Consider the following 22,815-nt stretch of genomic DNA (forward strand, 5'->3'; position numbering starts at 1 on the left):
ATATAATGCTTGTTGTTTGTTTCTTGGAAAGAAATTAACAGCTGAAAATAAGTTTGGTTTTAAATAATTTTGTTTGTTTTATCACAGCTAGTTAGCAGCGGTGTTGTAAACTTTTCTGAAAAGGCGTTGGTAAGCACTTTTCTCCTGCTGATGATTTAATAAACTATAGTAATATATATCAGCGAAATGAACTTAGAACTGCAAAGGGATAGTAAGGGTGGGGAAAAAATATGATCGCTTCAGATGGGGTTACCAACTTCAAAATTAATTGCCATTTAGCCTCTGGCGTTAATCCTTTATAATGACTTGATTAGAAAATATTCTGATCATTTTACCAGCTAGTCAATATTTGCGTTTTTATGGTGCTGTACGATGTTTAACTGTTATTTTGGGAGAAAATTATATAGGTTTGATTTTTCAATGCTAACAAGGATGATTAACTTTAAATAAATTGTTTTACTTGCCGTTTTTTTTCTTTAGATGTCTACACTTTGAAAAATAGAATCTTTTAACATCCGATATAAGAATCATATTTTGTTCTTTTTTCAAGCTAACTTCGCTTTATTAGGATGCAAATAAATGAAAAGTCTCTATTTTTGTTAGAACATGCATTTCAAGTTTTTAAAGCAAATTTCCATTTTCTTTATGAGTCAAAAATTAAAATGCTGAATCGATGGTTTAATTTTATTTTTGCTTCAACTGTGTCCACAGATATTAATGATATGTTTATCATAGGACTCTAAAATGCAATTTAAAAATAATTTAATCAAAAATATTTCTTTTACAAGCCGTTTTTATACCTTTGATGCCTTCACTTTGAGAATTGCGATCTCTTTGCATCCGCAATGGGAATTCGAATTTTTGATGTTTAATACACATTGTTAAAAAGTAAACAAATAAAATCTCTTTTTATTTTTGTTAAAATCACGGAATTTATAAGTTTTAAAGGAAATTCTGTGCTTTTTAAAAGTGTCTTGGGTCAAAAAGTTAAATGCTGAACCCTCGTCTGAATTATATATATATATTTTTTTTTGTTACAGTTATTTTAAATGCTGTACAGAAATATTTCTAGTATAATTTAACATAATGTAGAATGGAGATAAATATTGCTACTTGAGGGAGCGATTCCTCCCCCCCCCCCGCCAAATACTAGAAAAACACACCAGAATGATATTCTCAACATAGAAGAGGAAAACACTCTACTTTAAGTTTAAATAATGCAGTTTGTGCCCGCTCTAAATTCTAAAATTTCGATTTTTTTTTTTTTTTTTGCGAAATTATTTGATTTTTCACAAAATTAATTCACTTTCCACAAAATTAATTCACTTTTCACAAAATTATTTTATTTTTCACAAAAAACGGACCCTGCGAAAAATCCTGGACAGACCCCTGGTTACATGTATCCTCCAAGACAAAAACAAAATTTCTTTGATAATTCTCCAGTCAGAAATTACGACACGAATATTGCCTTATATCTTACTTCATGTGCGTCGGAGAGCTGCGCATTTCAAATCATTTACGTAATTCAGTGATGTAGGTTTACTCTAAAATTTGCATAAATTTCTGAATACTACTTCTTGGTGTTGCATTTTCAATGTCGAGCAGTGTATATATACATTTTTAAATTAATAATGGTTTTTGAATTTCAATGTTATTTGTTACTAAAGTAATCTAAGATTTTTTTTTCGACAACTAGTGAAATCATTTGAAATTGAGTTGTGTACATAAATATTTTTATTACTTTTTAATAGTTAAAATGCTGTATTCATTCATTAAAACCTAAGTTCTTGATTAGAGAATAGCTCAATATGACTGGTTGAAAGATTTCAATTTGTTTTACATAAACATGTCTATTCTGCCGAGTGAAAATAAAGGGCAGTAACTGCACATTTTTCATTTTTTTTGCATTTTCGTCATCTATTGTACGTTATCTTTATTGTACATACTGGCTTATTTGTTTTCCGCTGAAAAAGAAGCGCGAAAAAACCCCGTCTAATTCCAACATTTTCCTATTGTTTTTACTGAATCCACCACACATTTCTTCAAATATCTCGAAAACTAATTTCTGCACATAATGCCGTTTACCTGCAAATGGCAGTATTATTTACGTAAGTAAAATTACATTACTTCTATACTTTCACTATTACTTGTTATTCTTGCAGCAACAATTATACTGCTTGAAAATTCAGTTTAAGATTATTTCCATTTAGATTAGATATCTTTAAGAGTGGTTTTTATTAATTTCTCTTTTACAATTCTTATGTTAACTGGTTCCTGGAAGTAAAGTATTTGTTTTAGATTTCCTACAATATTTCTCTGTTGATAATTTAAAGTACTATATATTTCTTTTTAAAGGAGCATCTTTTTAAAATATATTTTTAATTAGCAGCTTAAACTTTTCTAAACATTGCATTTTATTTAATATGCAATGCTTTTCAGGTATTGCAAAGAAAGGAAACCATTATCATTGGTAACATAAATCAGGGAAATTTGGTGAACTTTATGAGATAAATCAGGGAAAAGTCAAGGAACTTATTTTACCAGTTCCTGTCGCTACCCTGTATAAGTTAGGGGACCTAGGGCCCATATAAGAATTTTTGCTTCAAACTTTCAATATCTTAACTCTGCACCTAGATTTTGAACATTTTTGCAATTGGAAGTATATGTCTAAGGCTTACGGTTGTGAAAATAAAGGTCTTGCAGGTTAAAATGGAACACCATGTATTATTAAGTCGCTATGTAAATCTGAACAGGATTAAAACTTTTTTTCAGCACAAATTCAAAGTTCAGCGCTAGAACTAGAACAGGAAATATTCTACTCCTTCACGGCTTTTACATGATAAATCCCAGAAGTTAAACCAAGTGATTTATTTTAATTATTATATTTTCAATTAAATTTAACCTAAGTTCAAGAAAATTGTCATACATGAGACTCCATTGTCATACATGAGATCTGAAATTTTCGAAAATCTTGGGCTACCGTTTCCGAAAATTTAGAGCTGACAATACATTCTAAACCAGAAAAATTATTTACAAAAAAATTTAAAATTGGTTAGTTCTATGATTTTGTAAGCAAAATTGATTTTTTTTTAACGTGAGGGGGGGAGGTTGAGCTTTCTCAATAGTTTCTGAAAAATTTCAGACTGTTTACAGAAAATGTTACTTGAGTTCACTATCGCCCCTCGCCATGATCCCCCCTAAAATGAAATTCTGTATCCCCCTGATGGCGGGTGGGTGAAGGGGGCATTATTTAATTTCCGGGCCCCCTCCAAAAATTTCTTCTGTATGCGCCCCTGCGTCTAATACAGCGTATAATCTTCAGACATGATTTTTTTTCCCCTCCAACAAGTACCAATGACATTTTGCTTTCAACAGAACTTTTGAACTACTGCATTTTTTTAACGCTTTTGATTCTTACAATATTGAAAATAGTACTTCAGAACTTTTTAGGAGCTCTTTAGTTCTTTTTAAAATATAATTCTGAAATCAACCGTATCATAGACTTCATGGCACAGACTTTGCCACTGAAATTTTAAGGGAGAAATTCAGAAAATTTTTGGGCTTCCCCCCCCCCCTTTTAAGTGTGTGTGGGGCGGGGGAAATATGGAAGACTCTTAAGGTGCGGGAGCACCGCATCATTTGAAGGGGTACCATTGCTTGGAATGATGGACGGCCCTTGTCTTTTTTGAACAATTTTTCTTAAAACTAACTCTTTCTTGTTTTTTTCCGTTTTTGGGAAAACTGCAGGATAGATCTTGCGGGCCTCACTCGATAGATCGTCTAAAGTGGAAATCTTCCAACTTGTAAAATTTTGCTAGGAAAGCCCCAAAATCCATTCATTCACTGTAAAAAGATGACCTAATGGTGTATTTGGGACTTAAACATCAAAAAAATTTCTAGAGTGAGTAAAAAACCACATACCCTAACATAATCAAATGTGACATGCAATTGCGTATTTACAACCTCATTTTCGAAAAATTCCTCCGGAGAGTCTTTGAACCCCGTCCTTACAATTGAAGATGATCTAAGCTTTGAATTTCGTATTTTAGTTCCCTCTTGAAGACTAGACTAAGTCACCCTCACCCTATAAAGCCCAAAAATACAGAATTTTATGTCTAATTTTCAAAAAATTTCAAAGCCTGCACCCCTTACCATTTGGGTTTTTCTGTACTGCACTTATAGGGAGTCCATGCATTGCAATCCTCATCTCCCTCTCCCCCCTACAAGGTCAATCAGAAAAAAAGTTCAATCCAGAAAACAATATGATAACAAAAAGGCATCTTTAATAGATATTGTGAAAGTAGTATAAAATTCTGTTTTCAAAGGGAAAAGTCAAGCAGAAACTCAAGACTTTTTTCTCCCCATAAAAATGAAACTTTAGTTTTACTACTTTCCAGTCCAAAAAAAAAAAAGAGAAGAAAGTAAAATGCAGTTTGGGAGCAAATAATTTTCAAACATTTTCAGGGAAACCCTTCCAGTACCTAACCTAGTAGACCACCTCATAAGGAGCCAGTCCAGGCCTGCCTGCATGTGGGAGATCTTTCCCCCTAACAGAGTAGGCATGGACCCAAGAAGCGTGCATAGACTCATAATGGGCATGAAGCATGATCCCTTAAGGGGGGGGGGGGGGGATCAGCATCATGCTCTCTTAAATGACTAAACACGAGGCAGTGAGAAGCAAAACAATGTAGTTGAACCCTTTTTTTTTTAGTTTTCAATTAAAACACTCGCAAAGTTCAAACCTTATTCATTGATTTTTTTTTTCTTTCAAAACCATGGTATATAGCAGTACCTACCAAAACTACTATTACTATCTCTTGCCCAAAAACAGATGAGAGTTTGTTCAAGCCTGTCACTTTCCAGGGAGAGGGGGGGGGAGGCGACAAATGGTACTATTCTCAATGTAAATTACACCAACAAACAGCAAAAACAATGCCGAATTTCATGTAAATGCATTGGTTTCCAAAACCTGGTGCTGTGGTGGTGGTGGGAGGGGGGGGGGCAAAAGTGACCCCCTGAAATAATAGGCCTGAATTCGACCTGCCATTTGTACTAGTTTTCTACAAATTTCTATCAACAGTCACTCCTTTGCGGCCCCCAAAAGGCCCTGAAATATGTAAATCTGTGACTTTAAATATGATGAAATGCATCTCAATTAACTTAACCAAAATTCATGTTTCCTTTTTTACAGTTCTAAAATATGAAAAAATCACGGGAATCTAATGTTCAAGATATTGGAAGTAAGAGGTTAAAACTCGAAAATCTTCCTGGTGATCTTTCTTCAACAATACAAATTTCGAATCTAATGTTGGACATGAATTCTGACTGTACAACTGAAGTTGTAAATTCTGATGAGGGTTCACAAATTCTACCAGATGGAACCAGGTTTGTCATTTAACTAGCTTTTTTTAAAATTTATTTCATGATCAAACCAAGTGCTTAACACGTTCACGAGACCGTGACCAACTGGTAGGTCACACACGACTTTCTTACTAGGCGTGTGTGTTCACCAATTAGTCACCATATTGAGATAAAAATCTAAAGTATCTAAATTTTTAGCAAGAAAATGCCTTTTGCTTTCAATCATGTATTCGTGAAAGCAATATTGAACTTTTCCATTAATTAATCTTCAAATTTGGGTGTTAAATGTGGATATTATTAACAATTTTTAGCCAATGCACATATCGACTGCAAATGTATCTGCACAGCGTTGAAAGTATCCTCGCACAGTGTGCACATGTGTGTCTATATTATCTAACTATGTTAGTCATTTACTACAGAGCATTGCATTGCTGCTTATATCTTAACTGCATCTACATAAGGAGTGATCAAACAAGGAAAAAATATGAATAGGAATGAAGTTCAAAAATGTGAGGGAACAATATTATTAAAAAGTAATTTTTTATGGCTTTCGAAGTGAAGCAATAGGTTTTATGTTTTTCAAATGTGTTATTATAAAGCAAAGTAAAACTTTCCCTGCTTGGTATACAACCTCTGACAATAAAGTTTGCTGAATAATCCTACAACATTGACATAGATAGAATATTAACAAAAGTTACCTATTCACCACCCATAATGACTATGCACCACTGAGATCTGTTAAACATGTCCTGGAAGCTTTGCAAGAATTCTTCTTTTAGGAAGGTGTTCAGAAGTCTTGTCTCATTTTGTTGGATAACAGGAATATTGTCTAATCTCTTTTTATTTCTAAGCAAGTTTAAGTTGGAATAGGAAGTAGTCTGGAGGATTGAGATCTGGTGAATATGGTGGACGGTCAATTTACATACCTTGTCTCCTGTTTTTTTTTATATTAAGGAACTGTTTGACGATATTGGCTGTGTCATGGCGCCGGCGTTCCACTACTGTGGTTGTCAGAAGTACTTTCCTGATCTTCTCAAAAGCAGGCGAGCTACTCATACACGCATTTCATCAACAGTGCTTGATCTTCATAAGCATGTACCAACATAGCATGAGCTTCTTTTGCTGTCTTTCCAAGCCTAAAGCAGGATGGTGTTTCATTCAGTCATTTTTCCCGTTTTCATTTAAAAACCAACGTACTAAACAAGCACTTTGTGAAACAAGTCTCACAGGGAACACAAACAATGCTCAACTGAGCAACAGTGAGAATAGAGGGTCAATACCTACCACTGCACAGGTGCAGCATTTTGTTTTGCCAGTGTTGCCAGGTCGACCGTTCTGGTTTCATTCACTGAACTTATTGTCAGAGGTTGTATGTATTTTTCTGTGTTTGCATTTGTAGGATATTTTTCACTATACAAATTCGGTAGTATACTATATATTTTACTTTAATTGTGTTTACAAGTAATTTAGTTGTCAAGTAATGACTGGTGGTTAATCACACAACTAAGCCATTGTTCAAAACTTTGTCTTTTTAAGTGATTTTTTACACAGTCTAACTCAATGTTGACAATGGATTTTACCAACCGTTTAGAACCGCCTAAAGTGTTCATAAAATCCAATGGCATAGTTTCAATAAAAGGCATTTTAAGACTGGTCAGCTGTTCATAAGTTAAAGGTTTATAAAATTGGGGATCAACTGTATAATCAATTAATTATGCATTAGAAAAATGTTTCTTTTAGCTCCTTAAATTTACTACTAAAAAATACTTGATTGGCAACTTTCACGACCCTACCTATCAATTTTTAATGTGGGTCCAAACAACAAGCATAATATGGGTCCATATTATACTTATAACTTTCTCCATCAATTCATCTCATTTATTTTTACCTGTTAGTAGCAAAGATTCATATTATATTCTCAAATTTTGAAGAGAAACTTTTTTTTTGCTAATTGTCAATATAATTTACAATACCAGACAAATTGTATTGATTACTTTTGATTAGGGCTCGACCGATGGCATTTTTTGGCCGATGGGCCGATGCCGATTGTTGGCCGATTGTTCAAAGACGGCCGATGGCCGATTGCCGATTGTTTTCCTCCAAATGGCCGATTGCCGATGGCCGATGGCCGATGGCAAAAAAAAAGAAAAAAGAATCTAACAGAAATAAAATTGATAAGATTGTCAGGGATTTAAAGGATCATTGATTCATTTCACTTTACTTCCTTTCTACGAATAAGGAATTAAAATCCCTCCCCCAAAAAAAATCAGATTTCGATCTAAATTTTTATTTTAAGATCATCCAATTTAAACTTCACAAGTTTTTTCGGCACATATGTACATGCATATGTACCTAAGAACATAAAGATGACCGAAATATCCATTTTGAACGCCTCCTTAATTAATTATCGCAAATTCTGTTGTGATGTCTTCATGGGCGTAAACTTACGTCACTCAAAAAGTTATGAAATAGTAAGTTGAAAACTCATACGTACGTAGTATGATCTAAAAGTTCGAGGACAAGTTGTATAAAAATTTACCGTGAATAGTTCACATTACCGAAGTACGTCTACCTACAAAATAGTCACCTTGAACGACTATGCACTTCTGCCAACGTTCGTATAGCTTTTAGAAGGACTCCTGGAAGACATTTATCGCAACCTCCTGTAAGGCCTCTTGCGCTGCCACTTTAACTTTATCGTGGGGAAGAAGGCGACTTTCATGTTGAGGATGCACGGTTCGATTGGTCAATACTCTGATATGACAAACAAATAACATAACGTTTCGTCGGACTTAGCTCCGTGTGACTTTTACCTGTTCCCGGCAAAAAAACATTTGCATGGACGCTGCTTTCTTCCGTCAGGAGAAGATAAAGCTGCATCACAGAAGGTAGCGAAAAATGGCTTCCAGGAGTGTTTCCAAAAGTTATATGAACACTGGCAGAAGTACATAGTCCCTCAAGATGATCTTTTGAAGGTGGATGTGCTTCGGTGATGTGAACTATTCAGGGTAAGGTTTTACACAGCTGGTTCCCCGAACTTTTGGATCGTACTACGTACAATCTGTATAGGGTGTAGTTATGCTTCTCCTTTTTTGACTGCTGTATGATGGAAGACAAAGAACAACAGCCAAAAAAAAAGTAAGAAAAACAAAGAGACTGTTTAATAACCAATTGATTTTTTTTTTAAATTGAACAAATAACTAAGATTTCAGTGACATTGTAATAATGTATGGATTTAAGTAAACTAAACATAGTTAAAAAACATTAAATTATGTTGTTTAATCATTCAAAAAAATTAAGACTAATACTATGAAACCGTTAACAAATTACGCAATTAAAGTGGAAAGATTGCACGTAGACATTTTTTAGTTATCAAATTAAACAAAAAAGGTAACAGATAAATTACAATAATAAATCATAATAGGAATATTTGTATACTTATGAATAGAAAAGTTTGCATTTTTCATAAAATGTATAACTGACTTAAATTTTGCGGAAAAAAGAAATAGCCATGAAAAGAGCGAGGTTCTTAAAACGTAGCTACAATAAACAAACTCAATATTTACACCAAGTTAATAACTGAATACATATACTACTTGATCTGTTGTTTGTACACGTAATATTGAACAATTTGATCGTTTAATCTTTTATGAAGCACTACAAACAAGTTCAAATTAAAGTCTTCAATTTAACAATAATTTTCTGAAATTTAAAAAATTGCATAATAGAAAATCTTTGAAACTTTTCTATAACATATTATTAAACATATGATGAAAACGAAAATAACTTATTCATTGATTTTATATAAATACATAAAAGTAGTTGCTTACAACAGAAAAAAAAAAATAGATCGCTACTAATGATGCAAAAAAGATGGCGATTTACAAAATATAGGTGAAACAAGTATAAGAAATACACAAAATGACATTTCTTGACCAAAATAAATAATCACTAAATAATATTTAAGAAATGTTTGAAGCGACGAGGGTGGGTTAGAGGTGTCACCCTCTGATTTTGGAGTAACTCACAACGTTAAACTTCGGCCCCAACTTCGGCTTAATTTTTTTTAGTACAGAACCGTTACCACCAACGCCTCGGAAGAGTTTCTGAATCTACTCCAGCATTTCCGAAGAAAAAATTCATAAGTCCCTTTGTTTTCCGAATTAGGTCACCATTCAAAACGTCTTTAATCAATTTCTTACATTAATGCTCTAAATTCTTCCTAAACAATAGATAAAACTTGAAAAAAAAATCTCTAATTTTATGAATGGTGTTAGTTTTAAACAACTCAGGACTACAACTAGAATATAATTTCAGAAATTGAGGGAGTAGGAGGAGGGGCACGCAAGTGTTCTCGGAAATACAAAAAATAGTCGTAAAAAATAGAGTTCAAAATAATCATAAACATTGGGCAAAAAAACCCTTTGAAAACTTGCACCCGAGTTTGTTTTGACGTGCAGTGGCAGATTTAAAATATAGCAAATGTTGCAATTGCGCGAGAGGCCCCATAACCATAGGGGCACCGTAGGAGTTACAAAAATGCTTATGATAAATGTTTTGTAACTTCTGTGATAGAGAAATAGGGCCCCAAAATGTATTTCGACGGGCCCCAAACTTGTAGCTCCGCCGAAGCGATACAGAAAATACTGCATTACTGTGGTTCATATTACAAACATCGAAAAATGAAAAATTACCATCTGTTCAACGGGAATCTAACAAAAGGAAACAAAACCGGTTTCGCCATCTCATATTTGTTTCCATGGTCTCCAATTCTGCAATATATCACCAAATGATCATCAGTCTGAGACGCTATATTAGTTTTGCATTGAAATAAGTAATTACAGCCACAAAAAATCAGTTAATAGGCTTTTTAGAACACCCGATCGAAAACAAAAAGGGAAGTGCACAACTGCACAACGAAAATTTAGCCTTCTACAACTTACCATTTTTGAGTTATGACTTATAAGAGATATATACTTACATCCCAGCCGCAAGAAACAGCGCAATAATTAACTTGTTTGGTACCTGAATACAGTATTAAAAACTCTTTCAGGGGTGACTAAAATAGAAATTCATACTGAAATTTACGTAAACAATTTTGTTTGAAAACAATAACTCCCTTTACTTTGTATTAAAAAGTAAAACAACAAAGGTCCTTTTTTTTTTTCAAAAACATCGGCCAATTCCATCGGCTTTTCGATGTTTTTAAGGCCGATGGGCCGATGTTTCCTGCAAGTTAGCATCGGCAGCCGATGCCGATGCCGATGGCTAAATTGTTGAACCATCGGCGCCGATGCATCGGTCGAGTCCTACTTTTGATTATCATTATAATTTGCCCGGTATTTATATTGATAACTTGCAATATCAAATAGATAATTTATTTTGCATTGAGTCTAAACTCAGCCTTTCATTTCAGATATTTCTAAATTATAGTGATGCAACAATGAATACTGATTTGGCCGAATACCGAATATTCGACCACAGTTGAGGTCGAATATTCAGATATTCAACTGCTGAGTAGTTAACTTGTTTTTGTCTAAAAACAAAGCACAGGTTGCATTTAAAGAACAATTTTGTATGGTTAATATTTTAATGTACATTACTAATGCTTTAAAAAATGATTTAGAGCAATTTTTAAGAAAAAATAATAATATTAATTTAAACTTTAAAATTATTCAGCCATATTCAGCCTGGAAATTACTAAAAAAAAAAAAACCTTAGCAATAGTTTGTAAATATGAGAATCCTATATTTAAGTTGTAAATTTTTTTTCCTATTACAGTCTTCATTCAAAAAGTTTCTTAAATAAATTATGAAAAAAAAAATTAATAACAGAAATGATTCAGCCCGGAGTTGCCCCATATAATTTTTTGTTGCGTAGACATATACCAAAATTAGCAGTAACAAACCAAATTTCTTCATGGGAAAATTTAATTTCTGAAGTTATTTTAATGGAAAAAATGTAATTTTATTTAGGGAAATCCATACTCTATTGATGTAGGTACTATGAAAGACACTCTTGAACAAAATTTGAAGATTCAATTTTTATCAATTCAAGACCATAAACACTAAACACAGCAACTGTTCTTGATACCAGATTCAAGTTCTTCAACAAAATTCAAGTGGACACAGCAATAAAATAAAAATTAATAACCCATTAAAAAATGTCAGCACAAATCTATCAGAAGAGTCAAAAATATTTCTAGCATAATTGTTCCATTCTTTCAAACGTAAAATTATTTTTAAGAGTATATTAACCAAATTGCAAGCTGGCGACAAAGTGAAACCTTAGCTGAAACCTCAGCTCTGAGCAAAATAATTGAAATTGACTGTTATTTTAATTGAACCATTTTTTGAAAAAAAAAAAAAAATTGTTTTTTAAACTGATGAGAACTGAATTCCCTCTTACCTATCACTATTAGCCAGTAAGTACCTTTCAGATGGGGTGCCCACCTAGAATGGGTCATGGCGTGGACTGTGCCATTGAAATTTTATGGGGGGTGTTTTGAGGGTTACTTTTCTCATTTTAGTGGGGCTGTTGCATTTGGGGGTATCCGTGATCCCGGTAGCAGAAACTGCGAGACGCGAGTCGTGTGTCTTGGATTTCTCAGCTGCCTGCAGATAATTTTACCAAAGAACGAAACAAAAGACAAAATAAAGAAAGAAAAGAGAAAAAAAAATTAATTTGATTTTTGACATCTTGAATTCAAATTATGTTTTTCGCAATCACGAGTGTGTGTATCTGGGCGTGTGTGTTTGTGTGTGGGGGTATGTGTATGTGTGTGTAGGCATGTGTGTTTGTGTCTGTGTGCTGGCATAAGTGTGTGGGTAATTGTGTGTATGAATGTGTGTGCGTGAGGGCAGGGTATGTATATGTGTGTGTAGTCATATGTGTTTGTGTCTGTGTACATGCATGAATGTGTGGGTAGTTGTGTGTATGTGTGTATGTTTTTGTGTGTGTGCATATGTGTAGGTGTCTGTATGTGTGTGTAGGTGTCTGTAAGTATGTATGTGTTTGTGTAGGTGTTAGTGTGCGTGCATGTGTGCGTGTGTGTAGTTGTGTATGCGCGTGTGTGTGTAGTTGTGTATGTATACGCGTGTGTAGGACATGGATTCAACCTGGAGACAGCTTTCACTATAGGAGTAGCATCGTGAGGAGCCGTCGACGGTGATGGTGCGGAGGGTGGCGGTGGGAAAATAAAATGATAGGACGCCAAAAACAGTCAAATGAAAGCAATAAGCAATCGTGATTGCTCAAAAAAAAGAAATACAACTTTGCAAAGATCATTTGTAGAGCTTTTTTTGACCGGAAAAGCGATGGATGCTTCAACATTTCAGCTAAAGACATAGTCGCCATATATGGTCATTCACAAGATCAAAGTAGATAAGATCCTTAAGTGCCTATTTTTTCAAAAACAAAGTAGAATTCTTTTATTTAACTGCAAACCAATAAAAATAGCTTAAAATGGGCAGCATTCCTGATTTTTAAAAATAATTTTCTTGAGAAATGAATTTTATATTTTAAATTTCACTTTATCCTGATTGCTTTGGATGCAAAGGCGCTAAAAACTTTACAACTAAATTGTAGTCCCATGAAAATTTTTAATTTTAAATTATTTTTTTGCAACAAATTCAGAAATTTATATCTTAATTTTTGGCTTAATCGCCATGTTTGGTCATTCCCAAGATGTTGATACACAAGGCTCTTTAAGTGCTTACATTTTCATGAACAGAATTGGATGTTTATTGGAATGCAACCTGTTCAAAATTATGCAAAATGTGTGTGTGTTTTTTTTAAATATAATTCTTATTTATTGTCTTGAAAAATGCTAAATTTAATCTTCAGAATATTATTTTATCTTCATTGCTTTAGAGGCTAACTGCTAAAAACTGATTATTTCATCTAAATTGTAGTTTTTTAAAGATTTTGAATTCATAACTACTTTTATGTAACAAATTCAAAAATCTATAATCATGAATTTTTCACATAGACGCTATATTTGGTCATTCACAAGATGAAAATAGACGTGACTTGACTATTACTTGCCTAAGTTTCAAAAAATAGAATTGAATGTTTACCTCAATACAAACCAATGAAGATAATATAAAATGTTCAATAAATCATATTTTTTTTAAAATTATTTTTATGAAAAATTTGAAATATTATCTGCACACAATTGCATTTGATCCTCATTGCTTTGGAAGCCTTGCTATGAACATGAACTAAAACATTCATCTAAAATGCAGTTTTCGGCCAACTTCTGATTTACTAATTTATTAATTTAGGATTCATATTTGGAAAAAAAAATCAAAATTATATTTTATCATAAATTTCCCATATTTAAATAAACATGTATTGGATAATTGTTTTTCACGGGATTTAGTTCTAATTATTTGTAAATTAGTGAAAACTGCACCCCCCCCCCTTATATACTTTAACATTTGGCAACAGTGGTTGGAAAATTTCTGAGTCTTGAGCTTTACATCAGATTTGTGTATTTTATGAAAACTTAAAATAAAACTAATAATAATGCTGTAGATTTTTTCAACTGCATAAAATAGTGTCGCAGACTGACTGGAAAGTTTCTGCTACTGGGTCCGCGATATTGAGGGGGTAAAGGAGGGTTGCACCCTTGCCCTTAGGGGCACCCCTGTTTCAGAAGCAGGGATTCAACATGTACTAAATGTATTGAACCCCTTTTTCAAATATCTGCTTACTTTTTATTTAAAAAAACACGCACAAAAAGAGACCTATCCGTTCATAATGCTGAACATATTTTTTTCTTTTCTGTATTATATAATCTGTTATAGTAGAGCAAAAGAAAAACTTTGCTGGATAAACAAGTTACCACGCTTAAGCCAGGGCTAAAGTAAAAAACCATATACAATACACTACTTAATGCATGATTATTTCAGACTGATAAGTCCATAACAAGCAGTGGCGCACCCATGGGGAGAACTAAGGGGCTTAAACCCCTCCCAGAAGCATGAAGACAAACCCCCTTGTCCAAAGAAGGCCTAAAATTGCGTTTTTTTTTTTTTTTTTTTTTTGGCCTTGAATTTTGAAAATTTACCAGAAGCGAGCACGCAATCCCCAACCCCCATCCTAATTTCATTAAAGCTAACTTTATTTATTTATTTATTTATTTTTTCAATTTCCTCAAATTCGAAAAATTTCCAAAGAAGGGCCACTTACCCTCTCTTTCTTCTCTACTGGCCTAAAAATCGTCTAAAATGAGTTTTGGGGACAGGAGAAGAACTCAAATTTCTAAGGTCACAAAAAATGGTTGAAAATCACGCGTTCAAGTAACACATACTATATTTCAAACTAATATTAAAAAATATAATAATAATCTCAAAATTGCTTATTAATTCTATTCACTTCAATTGGTTCAATTCAGTTGAAAATTTATGACCTATTAAACTGATATTTTTGAACATATTAAATTTCAAAGAATTATTCTATTTATATGCATGCTTATTTATTGAAAAATGCACAAGTCCCTGCTTCTTGGGTGTTCCCTGTGTCCTGAGAAGTAAACTTAAAAGCTCCAACTGTAAAAATTTCATGTGTTTAATTGTGAATTTTCTGAAATAAAATTTTTTGTAAAAATTGTCAATATCTATTTACATAAAACAACAGTTTAGTTGCAGATACCAACTTTGGAATTGTAATAGAGTTTATGGACATTACAGAACCTCTCACAACGCTACGTACGCTATTAGAACAAAGAACTGGAATGAATCTTTCAGACTACAAATTTTTCTTGCAAGACACTCAAGAGGTAATATTACTCAATTTTACAATGTTGTTAATTGTAAAGAATATCTTTATTAATTGCTTATTCATTTGTTACATTGCATTATTTTGGATTTTTTCTAGTTAAGAGAAATGTTGAGAAAAGAAAAAAAACATTTCTACAAAATGTAACTTATTACAGTTTAGATATCAATGTTCGTTAAAATAATGAATCATCTATGTATTTAGTAATTCTCTAACTCCCTTATGCAAACTAAAATAATGTATTTTGTAAAAAACTAACTTCTTTTGATAAATGCAAGGGTCTGACATATTGTCTATTACAATTTTTGGTAATGTAGAGAAACTATTGTTTTGTTTTGAGGATAAAGTCAATCTATTGGTAGCTGTTGCAGTTTATTTCACTTTGGGAATAGGGGAATTGGCTATGTGATTGATGTACAGTTGTATTGTTGGTAGATATGTATGATTAAAATTATAACTGCAATACAGTTTTCAGGATGTCTATTGAGAAATAGCATAATAAATATGGAATGCTTATTCTTAAGATTCTATTTGTGTTCCTTTTTTCTCAACTGCAAAATTTAATGCGGCATTTCAGTACAAACATAGTGGCTATCCTGGGTGCTACTTGTTGTTTTTGCAGTATAATTTTAAGTTTTTTTGCCTTTTATCTTGCTGTACTTAATAATATTGTCTAGTTAGTCATGTTGTGCTTTTTTCTTTTGAAAGTTTAAAAAAAATCTTGAATAAAATAACTAGTTCTTTGTTTCATGACATGGTGTATCAGATAGTTTCTAATATGATATCAGGGATAGGGATGAAATTTTCATTTAAGTAACAATAATAGTATGCTTAAACTACACATATTTATAATAAATGATTGTGGATAGTTGTAATGCTCAAATGTTTTGGGTTAAATTCCGGAATGAAAAAAAAAACCTACTTTACCATCTGAAACCAGTGAATCAAGTTGAGTTAAATATTTATATCCTCAATTAGCATTTCGTGCCTAGTGCTATTTTTTTTTTCTTTTAGAAGTGTGGTAATTGTTTTGAGGATTTAATATACATGTTTTAGTGAAGCAGTTTGTATCATTTTGCTCCATTTTGGAAAATTACAAACGTGCAGTTTTTTTCCCTTTGTTTCAATTAAGGTATTTCTTATTTGTTTCTTGATAAATTTCTTTTGTAATTAAATGTGGCTACCAAATTCCTTGATCAAGAAAAACTTTAATTTTTTTGTAAGTAATGACACGGCTGCCACTGGTGACTAAAAAAGCAGCTATTGCGACTATTTTGAAGAGTTGCAAACTATGATGATTATTTTTGCCAAAATGAGGCCAAAAACGACTATTTTGTAAAAAAAAAAAAACTGCTACTATTTCAGCTTAAAAGCGACTAAAATGTTAAAAATACGACGGTTTGAAAAAAAAAGAAAAATACTTGGAAATGTAAAAAAAAGAGAGAGAGAGAGATTCAGCTTCAAGTATCATTAGCAAACTCACTCAGATCTGCCACATTTCGCGAAAAGTCGCCAAATGGGTTAGCACTGCTCTGTTTATCGACAAGAACAAGTAGAACAGCCCGTTTTTGTTTTTTTCTCGTGGTGCAATGAGGCACTGGATACATATTTCTTGCCAACAAGAATAACAAATAACATTTATAATCTCATGAAGGGAAATATTAGTTCTGGTTTTGGCTAGTGTTCTGCAGAACTTGGGGGTTCCATGGAGGTCAATCAAGGGTTCCACAAAAAACTCATTCTTTATTTTTCTTTCTTTTTAGACAACTCAAAAAATCTATCGAAATATTGAATGGACAAAGCTTATACTTAATTTTAAACTTAAAAGTTTTGTTTGTATCTACAAAATTCTGTTTCCAAAGTTGTTTCCAAATTTCATTTTTTGTTAATTTTTGAAATACGTTTTGACATTACAAAATTTTATCTGAAATAATTTTTATTTTGACTGTAAATAAAACATTTCAAAAATGTAGCTTCAAGCTATACTACTTACAAAAAAAACGGGTTCCTCAAAAATACTGGTTATTTAAAAGGTTTCCACTCATTTAAAAATATAAGAAATGCAGCTCTGGATCATTAACTTCTGGCAGCTCTGCCATTTTTCTCTGCTTGATGTTCTCTGCAGCTGCAATATTTCAACTATATTATTTAATGAACACTGAGCACTCAACCTTTTAATTTTGATTCTCATTATTCTGTAAATTGTAAAAAAAAAACTTAAATGTGTAAAGTATAAATAAAAGCTAACAATTGTTTTACCTGTAAAATTTGTGGTGAATTTAAGAGCATTTTTCTTTTGTGATTTAAAAGTCTGATGTACCATATAAAATACTACAGTGTGTTATCAACACTTACTTAATATCTAACTTGTTTTGCATTTTTTTGTACACATAAACTCTATTAGTAATGAAAAGTTTCGGGGGGTAACTTTTTAATTTTTCTCAACCAAACTCTTATTTTTAACCGTTACAATTAGGTGGGTGCTAATATCTGTACCTTAGAGCCAGACTTGCGTAAGTCCAAAAATTGCAATTTTCTGTTTATTAAGGGGATATCACACGAGAGAAATTACGGGACATCGCAACCGCAATAGGAACCGTCAACACTATCTGGAACTGATTTTTCGGGCGGGAAGTTGCCTACAGGGTTACTGCCGGTTGCTCGGACGGTTGCTCGATTTGCTCACAACGGGGGCTACCATTTTTTAGCGTACATCCATGTGCTTGCGCTTGTTCATCGCTTTTCGTCAATTCCGCATTTGGTTATCACGCTGCGTCGCGTTAATTCGACACTTATGGATGAAATTAGTAACCGAATACTTAATGCAGCTCTTGCAGCTTTAATTGTATGTGGATTTGTGAAAAGATGGCCAAAAAAAAAAAAAAAAAAGGAAATGATGAAGGCAATGATTTCAGAGCTAGAGCATCAATTATTATTTCATGCAGTCACCAAAGCTCCTCCTGTTAAATTCATATTTGAGTTTTAACATTAATTTGTAGAACTTATGGTGAAAATTTCAGAAAAACAGAAAACTTTTATTACTATTAACTGAATGTTTGATTTAAAGTGATACTCTTGTTACATTTAAAGAAGACATACAGAATATATGACTTCTCTAGGCTTATTTTTTCCCATAACTACTAAATTAAATCTTAATTTTAGATAGGAATTATTAGTCACTTATTGACAGGTAAGAAGAAATTTTAATTCTAACAAATTATACCTTAATTCATAGCTAAAAACAAACATGACAAATAAAAAAAAAAAAAAAAGCTAGCAAACTCTGATCAATAGGCCTTTCATAATTATTTTTTTAAACTTTAAGTTCATAAATATATAATATCATATATTTATAATACAAATAAGCTTAATACTGAGCAAATTAACACTGCATTGAATATTAGTACGTCTCAATCAATGTTTCAAATGTTAATAAAAATAACTTTATCATTTAATAATGCCAAACATAATTTTTGACATCTCAACAAAATATTACAATGTGCGTATCATTTTTAAAAAATTCTTTGTATTATCATATTCTTTGATTTTCAGAGGGATTATTTTTCTTGACTGGAATAGAGTACATGTGTTACTACACAGTCAAAATATTACTAAATAGGTGGAGCTAAAAGTAGAGTAAATATTTCACCATTTCACTTTGCCTCGCATTCTCCTACATTTTAAGTATTTTCAAATGGTACATACTGTATGTACTCATCAGTTTGAATTAAAAAAGAAAAGTACAGCTTCAATGCTATGATTTTTAAAAAGGAATTTTCACGTAACTTTTTCAAGGAAAAAATTTACTGTAATTGTTCAAGTATCAGAATGGGGTGGCTTCCTCCAGTCAAAAGTAGTACTTTTATCACTGAAATTGATAGAATAAGCAAAAAAAAAAATAAATAAATAAATAAATAAATAAATAAATAAATAAATAAAAAATAACTTGGACCCAAAAATACTTTCATTTTTCCAACCGTTATTTTTTAATTAATTTTTTTAAATGTCCGATTTTTCAAACAAAGCCCGGTCTTGATGACGTTACAAATACACGTGAGTAAAGATGCGAATTAAATATTTTGCTCTGTGAATGTCAACACGAATGGCATTTCATCATTCGTGACGTCACACGACAGAAATGTAAACAATGAAAGCGCCACGATTTAAGTAATTTTTTAAAAATATTAAACAAAAACAAATGATTTAAAAAATGGTCAGATCCTATGTTTTTAAACATGCTCTTTCAGAAAAAAATACGTTTAAAATTTTAGAAACGACCCCATTGTAACATTTGTGCAAAACAATTTTCAAAAACCTAATGAAACGAAAAATACCAATATAAATTAAGAAATGCATAAAATTCGCACTGATGTTAACTAACATATAAGTAGCAATTTAAATTCAAAATCAGATGCAAAACCAAAGATTAAATGTCGCTCATCCGTCTTTTAAAGTGTAACTGAAAATATTTGAAACATAAAATAAATAGAACAATAAAAAGGAATCCCCACATTTCTGTCGCCACGATTGCAAATGTATTTTACAGTGACGCTGCCTGACGTCACGAACTTCCAGCGCCCTGATTGGTTCCTTCGTAACTTGCCCAGAATTAAAGGCAATTTTTTTCTAGCGGAGGAAAAAGTTTGCCCCTATACGAGCAACTGCAAATTTCCATAGCACACGAGAATTTTGGAGCAATCGTTTGTGGAAGTGAGTAGAAAAACCAGTTCCGGATAGCGTTACGGTTGCTATTGCGGTTGCGATGTATTGTAATTTCTCTCGTGTGATATCCCCTTTAGTGCATTGTATGTAGAAATCTATCCCACATCGAGCCATGTGAACGTAATTCTTTTTAAAAAAAATTATTTTCAATTTTTTACCTGGGGCAAAAGAGCACGCTTCCCATCCTTTGCATGGGCCAGAAGAAAGTTTTTCCTCTCTACTGTAAAATTATCATAATGTGACTTAGGTTCTTCTGACTTTGAGGTACAGATATTAGCCTTATGTTATTTAATAAACATACCATTCAGTCTTTTTTTTTTTTTTTTTTTTTTTCATTATTTTCATTTTACTGTAATGTAAAGAAAACTTTAATGTGTAAATGTTAATAAAAGCTTTTGATTGCTTTATAGAAGTGATTGTGAATTTATTAACAGTTTTTTCCCTTCTTTTTTTTTTCTTTTTTCTTCTTTTTTCAAGTCTGTCGTACCTTATAAAATAACTAATGTGTGTTAGCAATGTTTTGAAGCAGAAAAGTATTTAACTACAGTTGATATATGGTTGACAGGAGATGATATCTTTGCAGACTATTGGGTTATCCATCTTATCATGTAGTGAAAATAGTCAAATTTTGCTTTCTTTAATGGGCATACAGAATTGTAGTCAGTGAAGTGGCTAATTAGTACTTGAACGAATTATTATTATGTTTTTTAACTCATGATTTGAGACATTTCAAAAAGTAATTACCAACTGTAAAGTTTTCATTGTTTTATAAATATCTAATATATGTACAACTTTCAATCTTATCACTGAAATAAGATTGACATGAAACCATGTCGGGAACACCATTTTTGTGTAACTGGAGAGCGCTCCGCCTGTCTAGATGATTCCGCTTAGATACCATGCATCTGAGATAAGTCTATTCATCAAAGTATATGTAGCATGATTTAATATTAATGCCATTTAAAAAATATGGGAGACTATTTTCCTTGTTTGGAAACTATTTTGCTATTTTTCATTTCAGAAGCTACTAAAACGACTATTTTTGGGACCCTAATTCAGTGGCAGCCCTGTAATGGTGAAAAAGAAGAGTATTGCTTTTAAAAAGTTAACCTATAGACATTTGAAATATTAAGTGTTATTTAAATTTGCCAGAAATTAGCTTTTAAAGGCTGAACATGAAACATTTGAAATTATCCAACTTTAATCAGATAGTTAGATATTTAAATTTAATAACTTGGTTAATGAAATTTGTGTGTTTATTAGCAGAGTATGGCACTACAATTTCTGTTTACTAAATCAATTCAGTGAAATATTCAGTAATTATTCTGGATATAACAACCATTTTCACTTTTAATTTCAACTTCTAAATTTTGGAAAGTAAATGCATTAAAAAGCTGCAGTTATATATTCATGGAAAAAATTTCGTTTATTCATAAAATGCATTTACCCCCTTTCCATGTTAAGAAAACAGTAGAGTGTTTGTGTAATATGTGAAAATGTATTTAGGTGGCAGAATGTTTGCTCCACTTTTTTTCTTCTTTGTGGAAAATGCCTGGTTCTTATCACTACTTTATAATGAAGAAATTGTCTTTACAAATCATGAGCTTTAACTGTCTTAAGTTGTTTGATTAATTCACTTTATGTATAGTAACCTAATTATTATGAATATCACACTTCTCTTAACAGTATTTCTTTGGTGATAAAGTTTGTTTTATATATGAGGCAGTGACAAGCAAAGGAATGTAAATGGACAATTTCAAGTTCTGAGTAAAATGCGTTTAAGGGCTCAATTGCTCAGTAGGCTCTCATTGAAATTTTTTTTTCTAAATCATGATGTACAACAGAACCTACCAGAACTACTAGTACTATCTCTTGCCCCAAGGCAGAGGAGATGTTCACCTACCATTTGTACTGGTTATCACCAAATTTTTAATTTTGCCACTTATATCCCTTTGCTTTTCACTGCCTCATATGTACTTTCCCTTAGAAGAAGCTATTGGTCATGTCAAAAAGCTATCTGTCAACCAGTTTTTTCCTCTGGTTTTTACGAATATTTTCCAAAGTTTTACAGTTAGCATTTCTGTTTGTGCAAAATTAGTTTTAAAAACATAAAGCTATTGGTATTTATTTAAGTGGAACTTGCCTTTTTAGTACTTGCATTTGTTGCAAGAAATTAAAACAATCAAACCTGTTTATAGTGAACCTGCATATGCAATGTTATGACTGTAAAGTAATAGCTTAAATTCCCCTTTACTTTCTACTGTGTATTATTTCATTTTATAACAAAATTACTGTTATTTTATTTGCTGTCTTTGACTTAGCAATAATACTGTAGTGAAGTGATCAAATTAAAAACATGGTATTGTAATTTTATTTAGCTGAATGCCTCGAAAAACTTGGTTAATCAGTGTGTTCAAGGTGAAGGAGTAGTGCAGATTAATGTAGATATTACAGACAAAGAAGGTATATATTTTTTTTCTATATGTTTTTCCCTGCATTCAACGTTTTTCGAATGCCACTGTAAATGTTATTTAATGTATTTAAAATTCAGTTTGTTAAGTTAAAAGGTGTTGTATGTCCATTGAACTCCCAATCATCTGCAGAATAGTGTGGTACGATAACCACGGATAAGCAAATTCGTGTATGATCTGTAAAAAAAAAAAACCATACTGGTCTGTGTAACAGAGTAACAAAAGCAATAAAACTAGGATACATTTAAACTATAACTAAAATGATAACAGTGTATGTAAAAGATAACAGTATACAAAAACAGTATGTAAAAGCCATAAAAGGATCACTCATTGTTGCAAACACACATAAATGAGCAAATTGTGCAAACAGATTAACTGAAACTGGTCAAACTAGGTTAAACCAAAAATTCCTTGGGAGGGGGGGGGGATGAATAAGTGGTTTGCTTACTTTTTTATGCAGATAAGTACTATACACTAT

At 32.2% G+C, this 22,815-nt stretch overlaps 1 protein-coding gene across 7 annotated transcripts in view; it reads left to right on the forward strand.

Annotated features, from left to right (window-relative positions):
* The window catches only part of LOC129222068 (DNA-binding protein Ets97D-like), a 68,896-nt gene that overhangs the window by 26,658 nt on the left and 19,423 nt on the right, over positions 1-22,815 (forward strand). For 5 of the 7 annotated variants that reach the window (XM_054856498.1, XM_054856494.1, XM_054856495.1 and 2 more), the window contains 3 exons: positions 5,192-5,385; positions 15,004-15,145; positions 22,245-22,329. In XM_054856498.1, coding sequence (XP_054712473.1) covers positions 5,201-5,385; positions 15,004-15,145; positions 22,245-22,329 — 412 coding nt within the window. In that variant the 5' untranslated portion in view covers positions 5,192-5,200. The remainder of the gene's footprint in view (positions 1-5,191; positions 5,386-15,003; positions 15,146-22,244; positions 22,330-22,815) is intronic. The other 2 variants (XM_054856499.1, XM_054856500.1) reach the window with 1 other exon arrangement.

Source organism: Uloborus diversus, chromosome 5, assembly GCF_026930045.1.
Source record: "Uloborus diversus isolate 005 chromosome 5, Udiv.v.3.1, whole genome shotgun sequence".
In the NCBI taxonomy this organism is placed as follows: Eukaryota; Metazoa; Arthropoda; class Arachnida; order Araneae; family Uloboridae; genus Uloborus; species Uloborus diversus.